The sequence below is a fragment of the Aedes albopictus genome, chromosome 2 (genome assembly GCF_035046485.1).
Source record: "Aedes albopictus strain Foshan chromosome 2, AalbF5, whole genome shotgun sequence".
In the NCBI taxonomy this organism is placed as follows: domain Eukaryota; kingdom Metazoa; phylum Arthropoda; class Insecta; order Diptera; family Culicidae; genus Aedes; species Aedes albopictus.
The window spans coordinates 134,798,855-134,812,123 of NC_085137.1; the positions used below are offsets into that span (position 1 = coordinate 134,798,855).

The window sequence follows — 13,269 nt, forward strand, 5'->3', positions numbered from 1 at the left end:
ACAAAGTACATGATGGCAAACGGCTCCAGGAAGGAATAACCGCGCTCGCCACCCCGAATTTATGTCGACGGTGATGAAATCGAGGCGGTTGAAGAGTTCGTGTACTTGGGCTCACTGGTGACCGCCGACAACGACACCCGCAGAGAAATACAGAGGCGCATTGTGGCAGGAAATCGTGCCTACTTTGGACTCTGCAGAACTCTACGATCGAATAAAGTTCGCCGTAACACGAAGTTAACTATCTACAAAACACTGATTAGACCGGTCGTCCTCTATGGGCACGAAAAATAGACACTACGTGCAGTGGACCGACGCGCCCTTGGAATTTTCGAACGGAAGGTGTTGCGTATCATCTACGGCGGAGTACAGATGGAAGACGGGACTTCTTCTTCTTCTTTATGGCTCTACGTCCCCACTGAGACTTGGCCTGCCTCTCTTCAACTTAGTGTTCTTTGAGCACTTCCACAGTTTTTAATTGGAGGGCCATCTTTGCCAGCCATTGCATGAATTAGTATATTGTGTGGCAAGAACAATGATATACTATGCCCAGGGAGTCGAGAAATTTTTCCCGACCGGAACGGGAATCGAACCCGCCGTCTCCGGATTGGCGATACATAGCCTTAACCACTAGGCTAACTGGAGACGGGGCTTGGAGAAGGCGAATGAACCACGAGCTGCATCAGCTGCTGAGAGAACCAACCATCGTCCATACCGCGAAAATCGGGAGGCTACGGTGGGCGGGTCACGTCATCAGGATGTCGGATAGCAACCCGACTAAAATGATTTTCGAGAGTCATCCGACCGGTATAAGAAGACGTGGTGCGCAGCGAGCTAGATGGGTCGATCAAGTCGAGGACGATCTGTGGACCCTACGCAGAGTGCGGAACTGGAGACACTCTGCCATGGACCGAGTAGAATTTAGACTCAGGCCTTAGTCTGACCGGTAAGGTAAGGTAACAATAGTAATATAGTTTTAAATCGATTAGAAATCCATTTCAGATTTCATCCAACTTTTCCTTATAATGACGCCACTGAACCTCGTCCCGCTCTGAAGCGGAACGCACAAATCACCGGCTAATGGAAGGTACTTTGAGCCCGATGACAAAATGTGTATTGTGTCTCCGCCGCGGCGCGCACCACCAAACATGTGCATTATTACGGCACACGAGGCGGCGATTATGCTATACTTTTGGGTGCTGGCTGACTGCTGCTAGCGCGAAATTGAAACCCTGTTTAAATTTGCATCATGCGAGAGATTTACCAGGTGACTTACGGCGCCGCCTGTTCCGTAATCGAGTGAGAGTCTTGAGTCTGTAAAATCACACTCATATGCGCGGTGGCCATGCTCGATGCTTACCTGGAAAGAAACAAAGCAGAAAAGTAGCGTTGTTAGTGAAAATTGTTCAATCGCCTCGGCTGCTCGAGCAGTGTTTGTCTGACTCGGGCTGGGGGGAGGTACTTGAAAGCAATAGAAAAGCAATCAAAATGTCAGTAACCTTCGCGGTTTTCGCGACGACGACGATGACTTTGCGAGCGAGGAAATTTACTTCGGATTGGCGAAATTGCTTGCTGTTGGTGAGCACTGCGCAGGTTGTTCCGCTTCGAGGTGATGGATCCTTGACTGCTGTTTATGAATATGGGTTTGTTTGCTTTGATGTTGCTTTCAGTGCAAACAAACTCAACAACATCGATTAACTTCGGTCTTGAACATGATTTTGCAACTTCTGTTTATAGTAAAGACGGGGTGGACACAGTCGATACGAGCCGATACTAGGAGTGATAAAATTTTCCTTAACATAAACAAAGTGTCATAAGCATTTCGTCTAGCTGCTGCTTTGGTGTGGTTTCCTTCGCCATACGCAAAACGAGAAAAATTGTCAACTCGTAAGTGGAATGAAATATAAACGTAAATTTAGTTTAATTTCCAGTGCTAAAGAGGTTGGTTATCGATAGTCTCCATCTTTTTGCTTCCATCTAGGGAGTCATTGGCAAAGGTAAGTCGGAGTATCTGTATTGGTTATTTTCCCTCTGATGTGACGGGAATTAGCGCATATGACGAAGTAATGACACTACAATAAATACAGTTTCGTAAATATTGTTTTAGTTTGTAGCGTTAAAACTGCAAAATTCTCTGGGATAACGACACCCTACTATTGATCAATGAAAAACGATTGATTTTATTTACATTTTTGATTACATTTACAACTACCGTAATTTTGGGCAACTATTAGACAGATATAACCAAACCAAGAAATCTACACAACACAGTTACACCATAACCTTATAGCCTCGATTCGCCAAAATACTTCATTTTGCCTCGAAATCGATATTTCCTCTCAATCGGAACCGCTTGCTCGGCAGAAAATCTTCTTTCCATCCGTCAATCATAATCATCCAAACAGATCTGTTTCGACGCGTTTATTTCGACCGGTTCCATTAAACGGCGTCAAAATCGGAAACCGATTAGCTTCGGTGTTGTGTTGCGAACGATCCATTTCTTATTGATCAATGTATCTCTCGGCGTATCTTTCTCACCACACTGCCGGGACCGGGAAAACGTTCAGCCCTGGGCACCGGAAATTCGTCCGCTAAATAGATACGGCTTATATTACTTTCTACCACAACGACACAAAATGCACTCAATCTCGCGTCTCTTGGAGTGAAACTCGGCAAAATCAACACACGGAAACCAACTCGCAGGTAGAGTTGCGCTCGCGCCGCATATATTAATTTCCAATTAGCTGAACCCGTGAAGCTCAACGACTCGAGCTCCAACTCCAAGTAGTTGCACGACTTCTTGGAACCGCTTTTCGCGCTTGGTTGATCGCATTCACCAAAGCGAACCGGCGGCGCAGCCAGCACTGTCCATCGATCAACCATCAGTCTCAGCTCAGTCACAGCGTACCTATACCTTTGGGAAATTGATAAATTGGGCTGGCATGCAACAACAGTTTTCTTCTGACCAAACGCGAAATTGCTTGGTGCATGCGGCTCGTGGAATCGCTCAACCGAGGCAGCCGAACAAGAAGCGGTGATCGTTTTGCTGGGTGCCGTTCGGACGATCGTTACTTGGCAGTTCGACAGTCGGCATAAGTTTGCGTGAAGAATGTGCATCACCAAAGATTACAACATACGATTTGTTTACACAGTTTGCTAATGACCATGGGTCGTTTGCGTGTGAGTTGATGGTGATATAGTTGGAATTGCAGTTGTGTAGCAGTGGCATACTCTTCCTGAACTTCGTGAATATGAAGATCAAGGGTGGTTTGATATAATAGAATGCGAGAGACTACTAGGGTGCCTGTACCAATTATGACACTACCTAAGGAAAACTATTTGTACAAAAATAACGAGAAATCCAACGAATGTCATCAATATGTTAAAATATAGCTTAGTTTTCATACTTTACAGGAAAAATATAGAAACGGAGCCAAAACTACTTTTATGCAATTCTGTATTATAATTTCCATTTTATATAACTTATTTTGGTATCATAATGACCATTTTTTCCGAACTAGTTCATTATGCAACAGAAATAAGTTGCATAATGAAAAACAATTGCAACTCAAATGAGTTGCATTATGAACATTATGCAACTCTATGAAAAAAATCATTGCATAAAATTTTGTATGGAACTCGTAGTAAAACTCGATTTTTTCAGCGCTCTTCGTATTTATCCGTACGACTCGTGTTGAAAAAATCAACTTTTTGCAACTCGTTACATAAATAACTATTAGTATTTATTAAAGCGTGTGCCAATGATAGAAACCCTGTACCAGTTATAATTACATTTTTCTTAACTTCGTCCTTTTCGCACTATTTACAAGCATTCCTTATGGGATTAGCCATAACTGGTACACTATTGCAAAAAATGGGACAAGGAATCCGAAACTATAAGGAATTTTTTTTATTTCTACCATAATTAGAGCAAAATGTGGAGTTAAAAAGAGTGCAACCATCTATTGTGAATGTGGTCTGTTGTTCACAATTTCTTTCTTGTTGATTTACATCGTTAAAGTGTGAAAATAAACTATGGCGACTAACTGTTACTATAACCATAATTGAAACACTTACCCTACTGTAGTAAATTTATAAAAAGTGAGGGAAAGTCATCAGCTAGAGCTCCTTCATTTTGTGTCATGTTCAGGGGTACTCAAATTCAACAACATGTACTAATTCGACGACAGGATACAAAGTTTGGTCTGGATTACTTACACTAGTTGTTCGTTTTTGGTCTTCTATTTCGTCTAACTGTAAATGTCTGGTTGATTTGATATTGATATTGATTGTTGATATTAATTACCCATGCAGAGGTCAAGTACTGACGATCAAAATGTGATATTGGTTTGTTTGAGATAAGAGGTAAAAGTTCTGAAAATAATAGCAAAAAAATGTTCTTGAACCATTTAACCAATATTTGATATTTGAAGATCAATCAAATAGCTCACTGCTATTGGTTAGATCTTACTAAGAGCTAAATGTGCTATGATGAAGATATTCCAGGAGTAAGATTGAGATATTATTTTCAGTACTTTTACCTCTTATCTCAAACAAACAAATATCAATTTTTGATCTCCGTATCAAAATATGCTATTATTGAGCTTTTTCCCTCTGCTCGGGCATCAACGATAATATAATAATTATTGATTGATAGTGTAAATAATATGATGAATTTTGATAGGAAAGATCTCACCAAGTTACTCATAGTCAGCCATTACTCTACTTTCTCCTGCACCAAAATACAATAGCTTGAGAACTATCGGAATCATAGTCCCATTCCCATACGATTTATTAATGGTATGAATTTACGTAGTGGGACGGCGTGGACAGCAAAATTGACCCAGCGCTGCGATTACTGACCCGTTAATGGTATTAAGCCGAAACGCGAGAATGAAACTACGGGGAAGAATTGATCTTTCACGCGCAGAAACCTAACCGGATGGAGTAGTCCCGGCCGTATGATTAGCAGGATCGTCGAATATTCTAATATAACGCTTCTTTTGAAAGCTGTTCACTTTTTAGTAAAAACTTCACCGGATGGTGTAATCTGCAATGCCACGATTTGTTCGGCTAAATCAAAAACATCACGCAGCCGCTCGCACGCAAAGCTTGTTGCGATTCCTCATCTAAGTCGTATACCACAGATGTAAACTGCACAATTCTTATGATTAATTTTACAAAATTGTTGTTACGAAATAGCTTTACTGACAAAGCGACCACGAATATCAAAGTTACAATAACTTCAATGATGTCTATGCAGTAGCGATTTAGGGGGTTTGAAAAGGTTTCATAGGCGTTCCAGGGGTTTCCAGGAGTGTTCCAGTGGCTTAGAAATCGTTCCAAGGTGCTTGAGGGGATCTCAGAAGCATTTAAGGGTTTTCATGAGGCTTTAGGGGCCCATGGGGTGTTAAGGGGGTCCTAGGGGTACATCTAGGGGTATCTGGAGCGTTTCAAGAAGTTTCAGGGACGTCCCAGGGAATTTATTTCTGATATCACCTGAAACCCTGAAATAGCCATTTCAGTACTAACCGTTCAACACTTACCAAGAATTAAAGCAGGACTTCGCCCAGATTTCTACCAGGAATGAAAGAAAAAATCGCAAAAAAGCTCACTAATCTTAGATCTTGTCTAAAAGTTTTATTTTTATTTTTAATTAGTGAGATTGTTTATCCTGGGCTAGCTTATCTGGGGACGAACGACTTTACTTTTCTTCCGAAACTCACATTTTGTGTGTGTTTATCGGAAGTGGGAATCGATCACAAGTTTTCATTGTGATAGTCACGTGCTACACCAGGTGCGCTCCACTTGTCCAAAAGTTCAAATATTGATAGTTGGCCAGCTAACTCCGAGCAATGAAGTAATTACAATTAAGTTAGCGTCAAATGATGATGCATCGATTCTACAACCATAATATCAGTCTAAAACATCTTGAAGCCCTGCTGAAACCGCCCAAAACCACCCCCACCCCTGTGAAACTTCTCGAAAGTCCTTAAGAATCCCTTCTAAAGCCTGGAGACTCTAAAATCACCTGAAACGCCGTGAAAGCCCATTTAACCGCCTCTGAAACCGCCGTTAAATTCACCTGAGAGTCTGTGGAGCCCTTGAAACGCCTCAGAAGCCTTCTGAATTACCTTGAAATGCCTCTGAAACCCCCTGAAATCCCTGCGAAACCTATCTGGGAGCCTGTGGAGTCCTCTTAACCTTCCTGAAATGCCTTACAGCTCCCTGAAATGCATTGAAAGGTCTAAAAATTCATTTGAAATCTCCGCAAATCACCGTGAAACTCATCTGAGAACCTGTTAGGCCCTGAAACTTCCTGAAACGCCCTGAAGCGCATTGAAACTCCTCAGCAATTCCTAAAAAAAACTCCCGGGAAGCTCACCTGAGAGTCTGCAAACGCCCTGAAATTTTCTGAAACACGTTTAAAACCCCGTGAAACTCATCTAAGATCCCGCGAAGTCAAAAAAAAAACTATCTGCTGAAACACCCAGAAACGCGTTCGAAACCCCTCTTAAATTCCCTTGAAACTCATCCGAGAGTCTGTAAAGCAGGGGTTCTCAACCTTTCTGAAGTGGCAACCCCCTTTAAGAGTTATCAAAACACTTGCGACCCAATGCAAATTTTTAGAAAAACAAAATATGAATTTAAATTTTAACGAAACCGTGTACAGTGACGTAACCAGAAATTTACTGTGGGAGGGATTTTCGACGATCAATGATACGTTTTTTTTATTGGACACCCACATTTCGTAAACAATGATGTCATGTACATTCAATTTGTGTCGTAGCTGTGAAATAGCAGCGCAGACGATTTTTTTTTCCTCTAAAGGCGTTTTAAACTGAAAATTTCTTCCTCAGATTGTGGTTTTTAAGGGTGGCGGTATGCAAAATTAAAAATTGGTATAATTTGCACAACATAAAATAAACATTTAAAAATTATTTTGGAAATTTCGGGGTCCCCCTGGACTGGCTTCACGGCCCCCAGGGGGCCACGGACCACCGGTTGGGAACCCGTGCTGTAAAGCCTTACCAAAAACCCAATCAACCTGAAATGCCCTGAAATGCCTCTGGAACCTCCCTTTTTTCTCTCTTCGGTACATAACCACTGCGACCAATATTTGATCTATTGCGGAATGAACCCCCCTAAACTGCCCGTGAAACTCACCTGAGGGCCTGATAAGCCCTTTAAATGCCCTATGAAACTTCATAAAACACCCTGAAATGCTTGAAACGCCTCTAAAACCCTCACTCGTTACCTAAATGGAGGCTCTAGTGTAGAAGTTCCTCTGAGAATAACACTTTTTTAGAAGACTTTTTTGAAGTTTTTCCAAGCAACTGCTTCAGGAGTTCTTCAAGATTTTCTGACAGTTTTATCAGGTGCTCCTGAATGAAGTTCTGTAAAGATTAATCCAAAGGTAACATTTTTTTAGAAATTCAGAGGAATCTTTCTGGAATTCATTCAGGGATACATAAAGAGATCTTTTCCTCAAAAGTTCGACCTTGATTCCATAATCAAAAGTTCTTTCAGAATTCTCCAAGAAGTACCCTCGTGAAGTTTCTCCAGGTATTTACCATGCTTTTAAACAGTTGCATCAGGTATACCACCAAAAGACTCTTCTATGATTCCTACAGAAATTAAACCAAGAGTTTAAATTGGATTCCATGGGTGATTTTTCAAATAATTTAAATCTGGATCCTTTGAAAATTGTTCTACAGGTTCTACATTAAGCGACTTCTTGGAGAATTCTTCAATCAAGAACTGATGATACATTACGTAAACTTAACTAGTTCGCATGAGCGTACGAGCAAACTCAAAAAGTGTCATGGATTCGCATAATTGCGTATACGTATACGCGGTATACTGCGGTGAATATACGTAATATCAGATCAGTCGGGATATGCTAGGTCATCCAAACTGTTCTTTAGATCCTAAAGTCTACGGGTGTAACGGTGACTTCTTTCATTAAACAATCATTTGTAAACAATCATATCCAGTAAGTCTTCTGAAAGTTACAGTGGTTGTTTTTATCAACTAAGCTTCGTAACAGTAAGGAAGCCCATAATATCCCAAAAATATATAATAACGCGTATTGTTCCTCTAACTACTTTGGTAAGTACAGTGGATTATGTATCACTACTTAACGTAGTGGCAAAAGCTATCATTACAAGTGTAGACCTGAAGCTATGGTCTCCGGAGTAGTGTTATTGACCTGGAATATCTCAAAACTATCTTGAAATGACTCATGATATGCCAGGGGGATTACAGATTACAGTTTAAAGTTCATTGTGAGAATAACTACTGTTACTATCATGAGCTAAACATCAGGACAGTTTGGACGACCCTAAATGTCCCAAAGGTTCATAATAATATACAGTAGACTTCAGGTTGGTCCAATCATTGCGATGACTCAGTATATCAGATAAAGCTGACCTGGAACATTCCCATAGTGTCTCTAAATGACATTTGAGATTTCAAGAGCTTCACGAATCTCAGCAGATTATGCTATGCTATTATTTATGGCGAAAAGACATGAAGTTTATTTTTGTAGATTTGAAGGACTTCATTATAGTGGAGTGGACCTGGTGTGATGGTTAGAATACTTGACTATTACGCCGAGGACCTGGGATCGAAGACTTCATTATAGAACAGTTTTGACGAACCTGAATGTTTCAAAGGCTTATAATGAGCTAGTAGACTTCAGATTGCTCCAGTAACTGCGGTTGTTTAAGCAGCGTTACTCAGTATAACAGATATGGATACTGTTACGAGTGTAGACCTGAAGTCCTGAAATCCAAGGTAGTTTGGCTGACCTGGAATATCCCTATAGTGTCTCTAAATGACATTGTAGATGTCAAGAGCTTCATGGATCCCAGTAGGTTATGCAATGCTATTATTTGTGGTGAATTTCATGTATTAAGGTGTCATGATGCATCACTAAGCTTTCGAACGAATCATTGACTTTTTGCTTTTCAATGATTATTTGCCTCGCGATTTTGAAGTGATAAAAAACTGTCAATTTTGCAGCAATCCAGCATAAAAACTATCATCGTAATAACTGTGAGTGAACATATAGGATGATACTTTTTCATACGAATATTCGTTTTGGTGGCAGAGAATTATCTGAAATTATTTGAATTATTTGAAATTTCGAGTCGCATATCCAACATGGCTGCCGATGCTGATGATGCCGTAAAAAGCCTTAAATGTTTTTTGTAGATTTGAAGGACTTCACTATAGGACAATTTGAAACACCTAGAACATCCCAGAATATAAAACACCTTGATTGATATTCTTGACGAAGGCTAAATGAACACATATAAACGAAGCCACATCCAAGTTCAGCATTCAGAACAACTGGTATGTCAAATATTTCGTTTTTCCAAATTTCATGGTGTTCAGGATTTACTAGGTTATCGATGAAGTCCCAAATACAAATATTCCCATTTTTCCCTAATGGAGGACTCAATTTGCCGAAGATAGTATTCTGTTTTATCGAATGGGTGAATTTATACAGCCGTTTCTATGTTGGGGTCATATATGACCCATCCGGCTCCAAATGGTTAAGGCAAAACTGGATGCATTTCCAGTATTTTTTTGGTTTTTGATTTAAATTTAATAACGAAGCAATATTTTCAAAATCGGTTTTCATACACATGTGGAGGAAGCATCAAGGTAGCTTCTGATTTTTTTTTTCTAGATCGACAAAGTTTTTCGTTTTTACAATAACCCTTGTACCCTTCGATTTTTTAAAAATTATTTTTCTGAAGAATGCCTCAAGTTATGCCAAATAGCCCAGGATGGTAAAATGCTTCTAACTGTTTTTTTTTCTAGAATTTTTATTTTTTAACAATTTTCAAAACAACCAAAAGAAAACATTTTTTGTTTTTTTTAACAAAAAAAAAAGATTCTGCGTACAGGTTGTACTGAAAAATACTATGCATATGTTTTCCTACATCTAACCATACATAAGTTACACCGAATTGAAAAAATAAAAATAAAAAAATAAGAAAATTCTATGGGACCTTGTGAAATTTTAGTCGTGATTTATTTTTATTGTTCTACAGTTTTTATCAGAAAAGAAACAATTATTTCTCAGATACAGTTTCTGACCGCTTTTGCAACACAAATTTTTGACCAAAAAGGTCTTAAATATATATTTTAGACCCACTTAAAAAAAATAAAAATGCATTAAATTTTCCAAAAACGACAATTTTACAAATCATCACGTAGTTTATGACCCAAGGGGAGCGTTTTATAACCTGTGAATATTCCATTTTATAATATAAGTCAAAATAACGCATGAAGCTGAAAATAAATCACATTTTTTTACCGATTTAGACAAGATTTGGTAACATAAAATTCATCTCGTGTTGCCAAAATCGGTAAAAAACCGTATGTGAATTTTCAGACCGTCTAGAATAGCATTTAACAAGGTCCAAATTTTTTACTTTTTTTTATATTTTGGAATTCATTGTATGTAACATAAGTATGGTTGGATGTAAAAAAAATATGCATAGTTTTTTTTCATTGAAACTTGTACGTAGAATAGGGTATCCTATTCGAAAACAAGCGATTACGTCACCGATTGATTCCGTTCTTTTTGTTTTCATGGGTGCTCACTTCTAACAAAAAATACAAAAATGAGAAACAAAACAAACAGCGCTTCAATCCTTTGTTTTTCGTAGGATGAAAATGGGAGCCACATGCTTAAGAAGGGAACCAATACCCTATATGTTTAGAATAAAAAAATTAAAAAAATGTTCTTTTTTATCCGTTTTATAAATCAGTGAAAAATAAAAATTCGAGAATAAATAGAATTTTAAAGAACTTGACCATTCTGAGCTATTTGACAAATTTTGAGGCTAAAAGTCAGCATACTACAGAAAAATAAAAAAAAAAACGAAAAATTGAAATTACATGATATCTAACCTAAATCCACGATAAATATTACTCTCAGTGTATTTTTTTTTGTAATATTCTCAAACATCTTCGAAGACATCATTCCAATCCAACAAACCGTTTTCGAGTAATTATTATTTGAAGAAGATAATTATGATTTTTACATATGCCCTTTTCAAAAGATAGTTGAAGAATATTGCAAAACAAATAACAAGAAAAACATTTTCAAATACATAGAAGTCAATACATGAGGGAAATTCTATTTGAATTGAAAAAGTTTTTATGCAATTAAGTATCATCATTTATATTTTATATAACCCATTTTGGTATCATAATGACCAATTTTTTCGAACTGGTTGATTATGCGATTGAAATGAGTAGCATAATGAAAAATAGTTGTATAATGTTCATAATGCAACTCATTTGAGTTGCATTATGAACATTATACAACTCAAATGGGTTGCATTATGAAAAAAAATCATTGCATAAAATTTTGTATGGAACTCGTTGCAAAACTCGATTTTTTCAGCACTCTTCGTATTTATCCAACTCGGCAAGCCTCGTTGAATAACGACTCGTGAATAACGTACGACTCGTGCTGAAAAAATCAACTTTTTGCAACTCGTCACATAAATAACTATTGTCTACGTCTGCGCGATACGTGCGTTGAGCAGGAAATACTCTATTTTGAAAAAAAAAAAATAATAACAAATAGGGGGATTAGGGGCATAATGGACACCCGGGGCGAAATGGACACCCCTGTTTTTGCCGAAACCGATGACTTTTATGTAAAACTTTTAATGCATAAGTGTAAAGGAAAAAGTCATTGTTCTATTTTTCAAAAGTACCATTTATATTCCTTCAAAATAACTGAAATATCCTTGAAATTGAAGAATGTTTTTCATTTGGTGGATTTCTTATAATTTCGAAGCAGCAGCAAATAAGGCATTACGAGTGTTTGAGTGTGTCCACCATAAAAACATGTGAATTGTTAGCTTATCTACATGTATACGCAGATATAGCAATGGATGAAGTATTATATTTTTTGATCAGAACTTACTCAAAATAGCAATTTCAATGTTGTAGTCGATTCGGGGCGATATGAACACTAGTAATTATGAATGGATGTACGCGCGTAGCATACTGTTAGGCGTTTTACAGAGTTTGGAAAAATCAATCCGATTATTATGGCCTAAAATTTATTTAATTAACTTTGATGTTATGTAAACTCGTCTAAGATGGAGTATTATATCTGTGGTATTGATCTCCGTAGGCAAATTACTTAACTGGTCGATATTATCAAAGATACAGCATAAAATATGCAGGGGTGTCCATTATGCCCCGATGGGTGTCCATTTCGCCCCATACCTTTCCTACCAGCCCCAAAAAACACACGGTTTACAATTCATTATTTCTTCACAATAATGACATTCTACCAGCTGTAAATGATTGAAATACGTAGGAAACAAGTTAATGTTGTAAGCCTACTCATTATATGTTAAGTTTTTCTCTGTTACACAGGCCTAACATACTCATTTGCTTAGGGTGTCCATTATGCCCCTAATACCCCTAATTAAAATCCGTATCAAAAATTCGATCACTCGAGTTACACCCATATGGTGCTCGAGAAATGTTTCCAGCGAAGGTGGTATACTCCGAGCAGCTAAGTTGAAAACGTGAAGCTGACGATGACCACAACCGATCGAGGACGTGCGCTTCCATGGAAATCCAATGGAGAATATACACAACGCACTGTCATGGACCAGGGTCATCTGTCCGCACTTCATCGTTCAGAATGGGCTAATGTTGTAAAATTTCAGCGAACACACACCGGACCTCGGAGCAAAACAAAAACCTATTCGAGGTCATTCGTTGCGTTGGGGGAGGGCTGATGGCGTATTAGAGCTGTGCGAATGTACGTACGAACGTAGGGTAAACAGGTATAATATGCCCCCCCTAAGCAGAAATGGCAATATATCTGAAACTGGCGCCTTTTTCCATCTATTGTTCACTGCAAATCGTTGTTACTAAAGTTAGTGAAGTGTTACATGCGAACTTTGCCTTTGGAGAGGTGGCTATGGAAGCTTTGAAACGTTTTTCGAAAATGTTCCAAAATTTGCCTTTTCAAAACAAACGGGGCAATACGCCCCATCAAAAGAAAAACGTCCAGCCCCGTGATAAAACTGTCCCAGGGGATAATTCCACCACATGCTTATCCTAGGAGGGTCTTTCAACAAGTGTTCAACTGCATAAAAGTTGCAAAGTAACACAAGCGAACAGAACTAGCTTCGTTTACAATAAAGTCAGCTCACAAGAGGTAAAATATTACGCCAAAAGCTTCGATTTCAGACTTTTTGATATTTTTATTGC

General features: G+C 38.6%; 1 protein-coding gene across 4 annotated transcripts in view; it reads right to left on the reverse strand.

Annotated features, from left to right (window-relative positions):
• Window positions 1-1,006: 1,006 nt before the first annotated feature.
• LOC109417649 (uncharacterized) overlaps window positions 1,007-13,269 on the reverse strand; it is a 696,771-nt gene continuing 684,508 nt past the window's right edge. For 3 of the 4 annotated variants that reach the window (XM_062850488.1, XM_062850487.1, XM_062850486.1), the window contains exon 5: window positions 1,007-1,357. In XM_062850488.1, the coding sequence (XP_062706472.1) occupies window positions 1,326-1,357 (32 nt within the window). In that variant the 3' untranslated portion in view covers window positions 1,007-1,325. The remainder of the gene's footprint in view (window positions 1,358-13,269) is intronic. The other variant, XM_062850484.1, reaches the window with a different exon arrangement.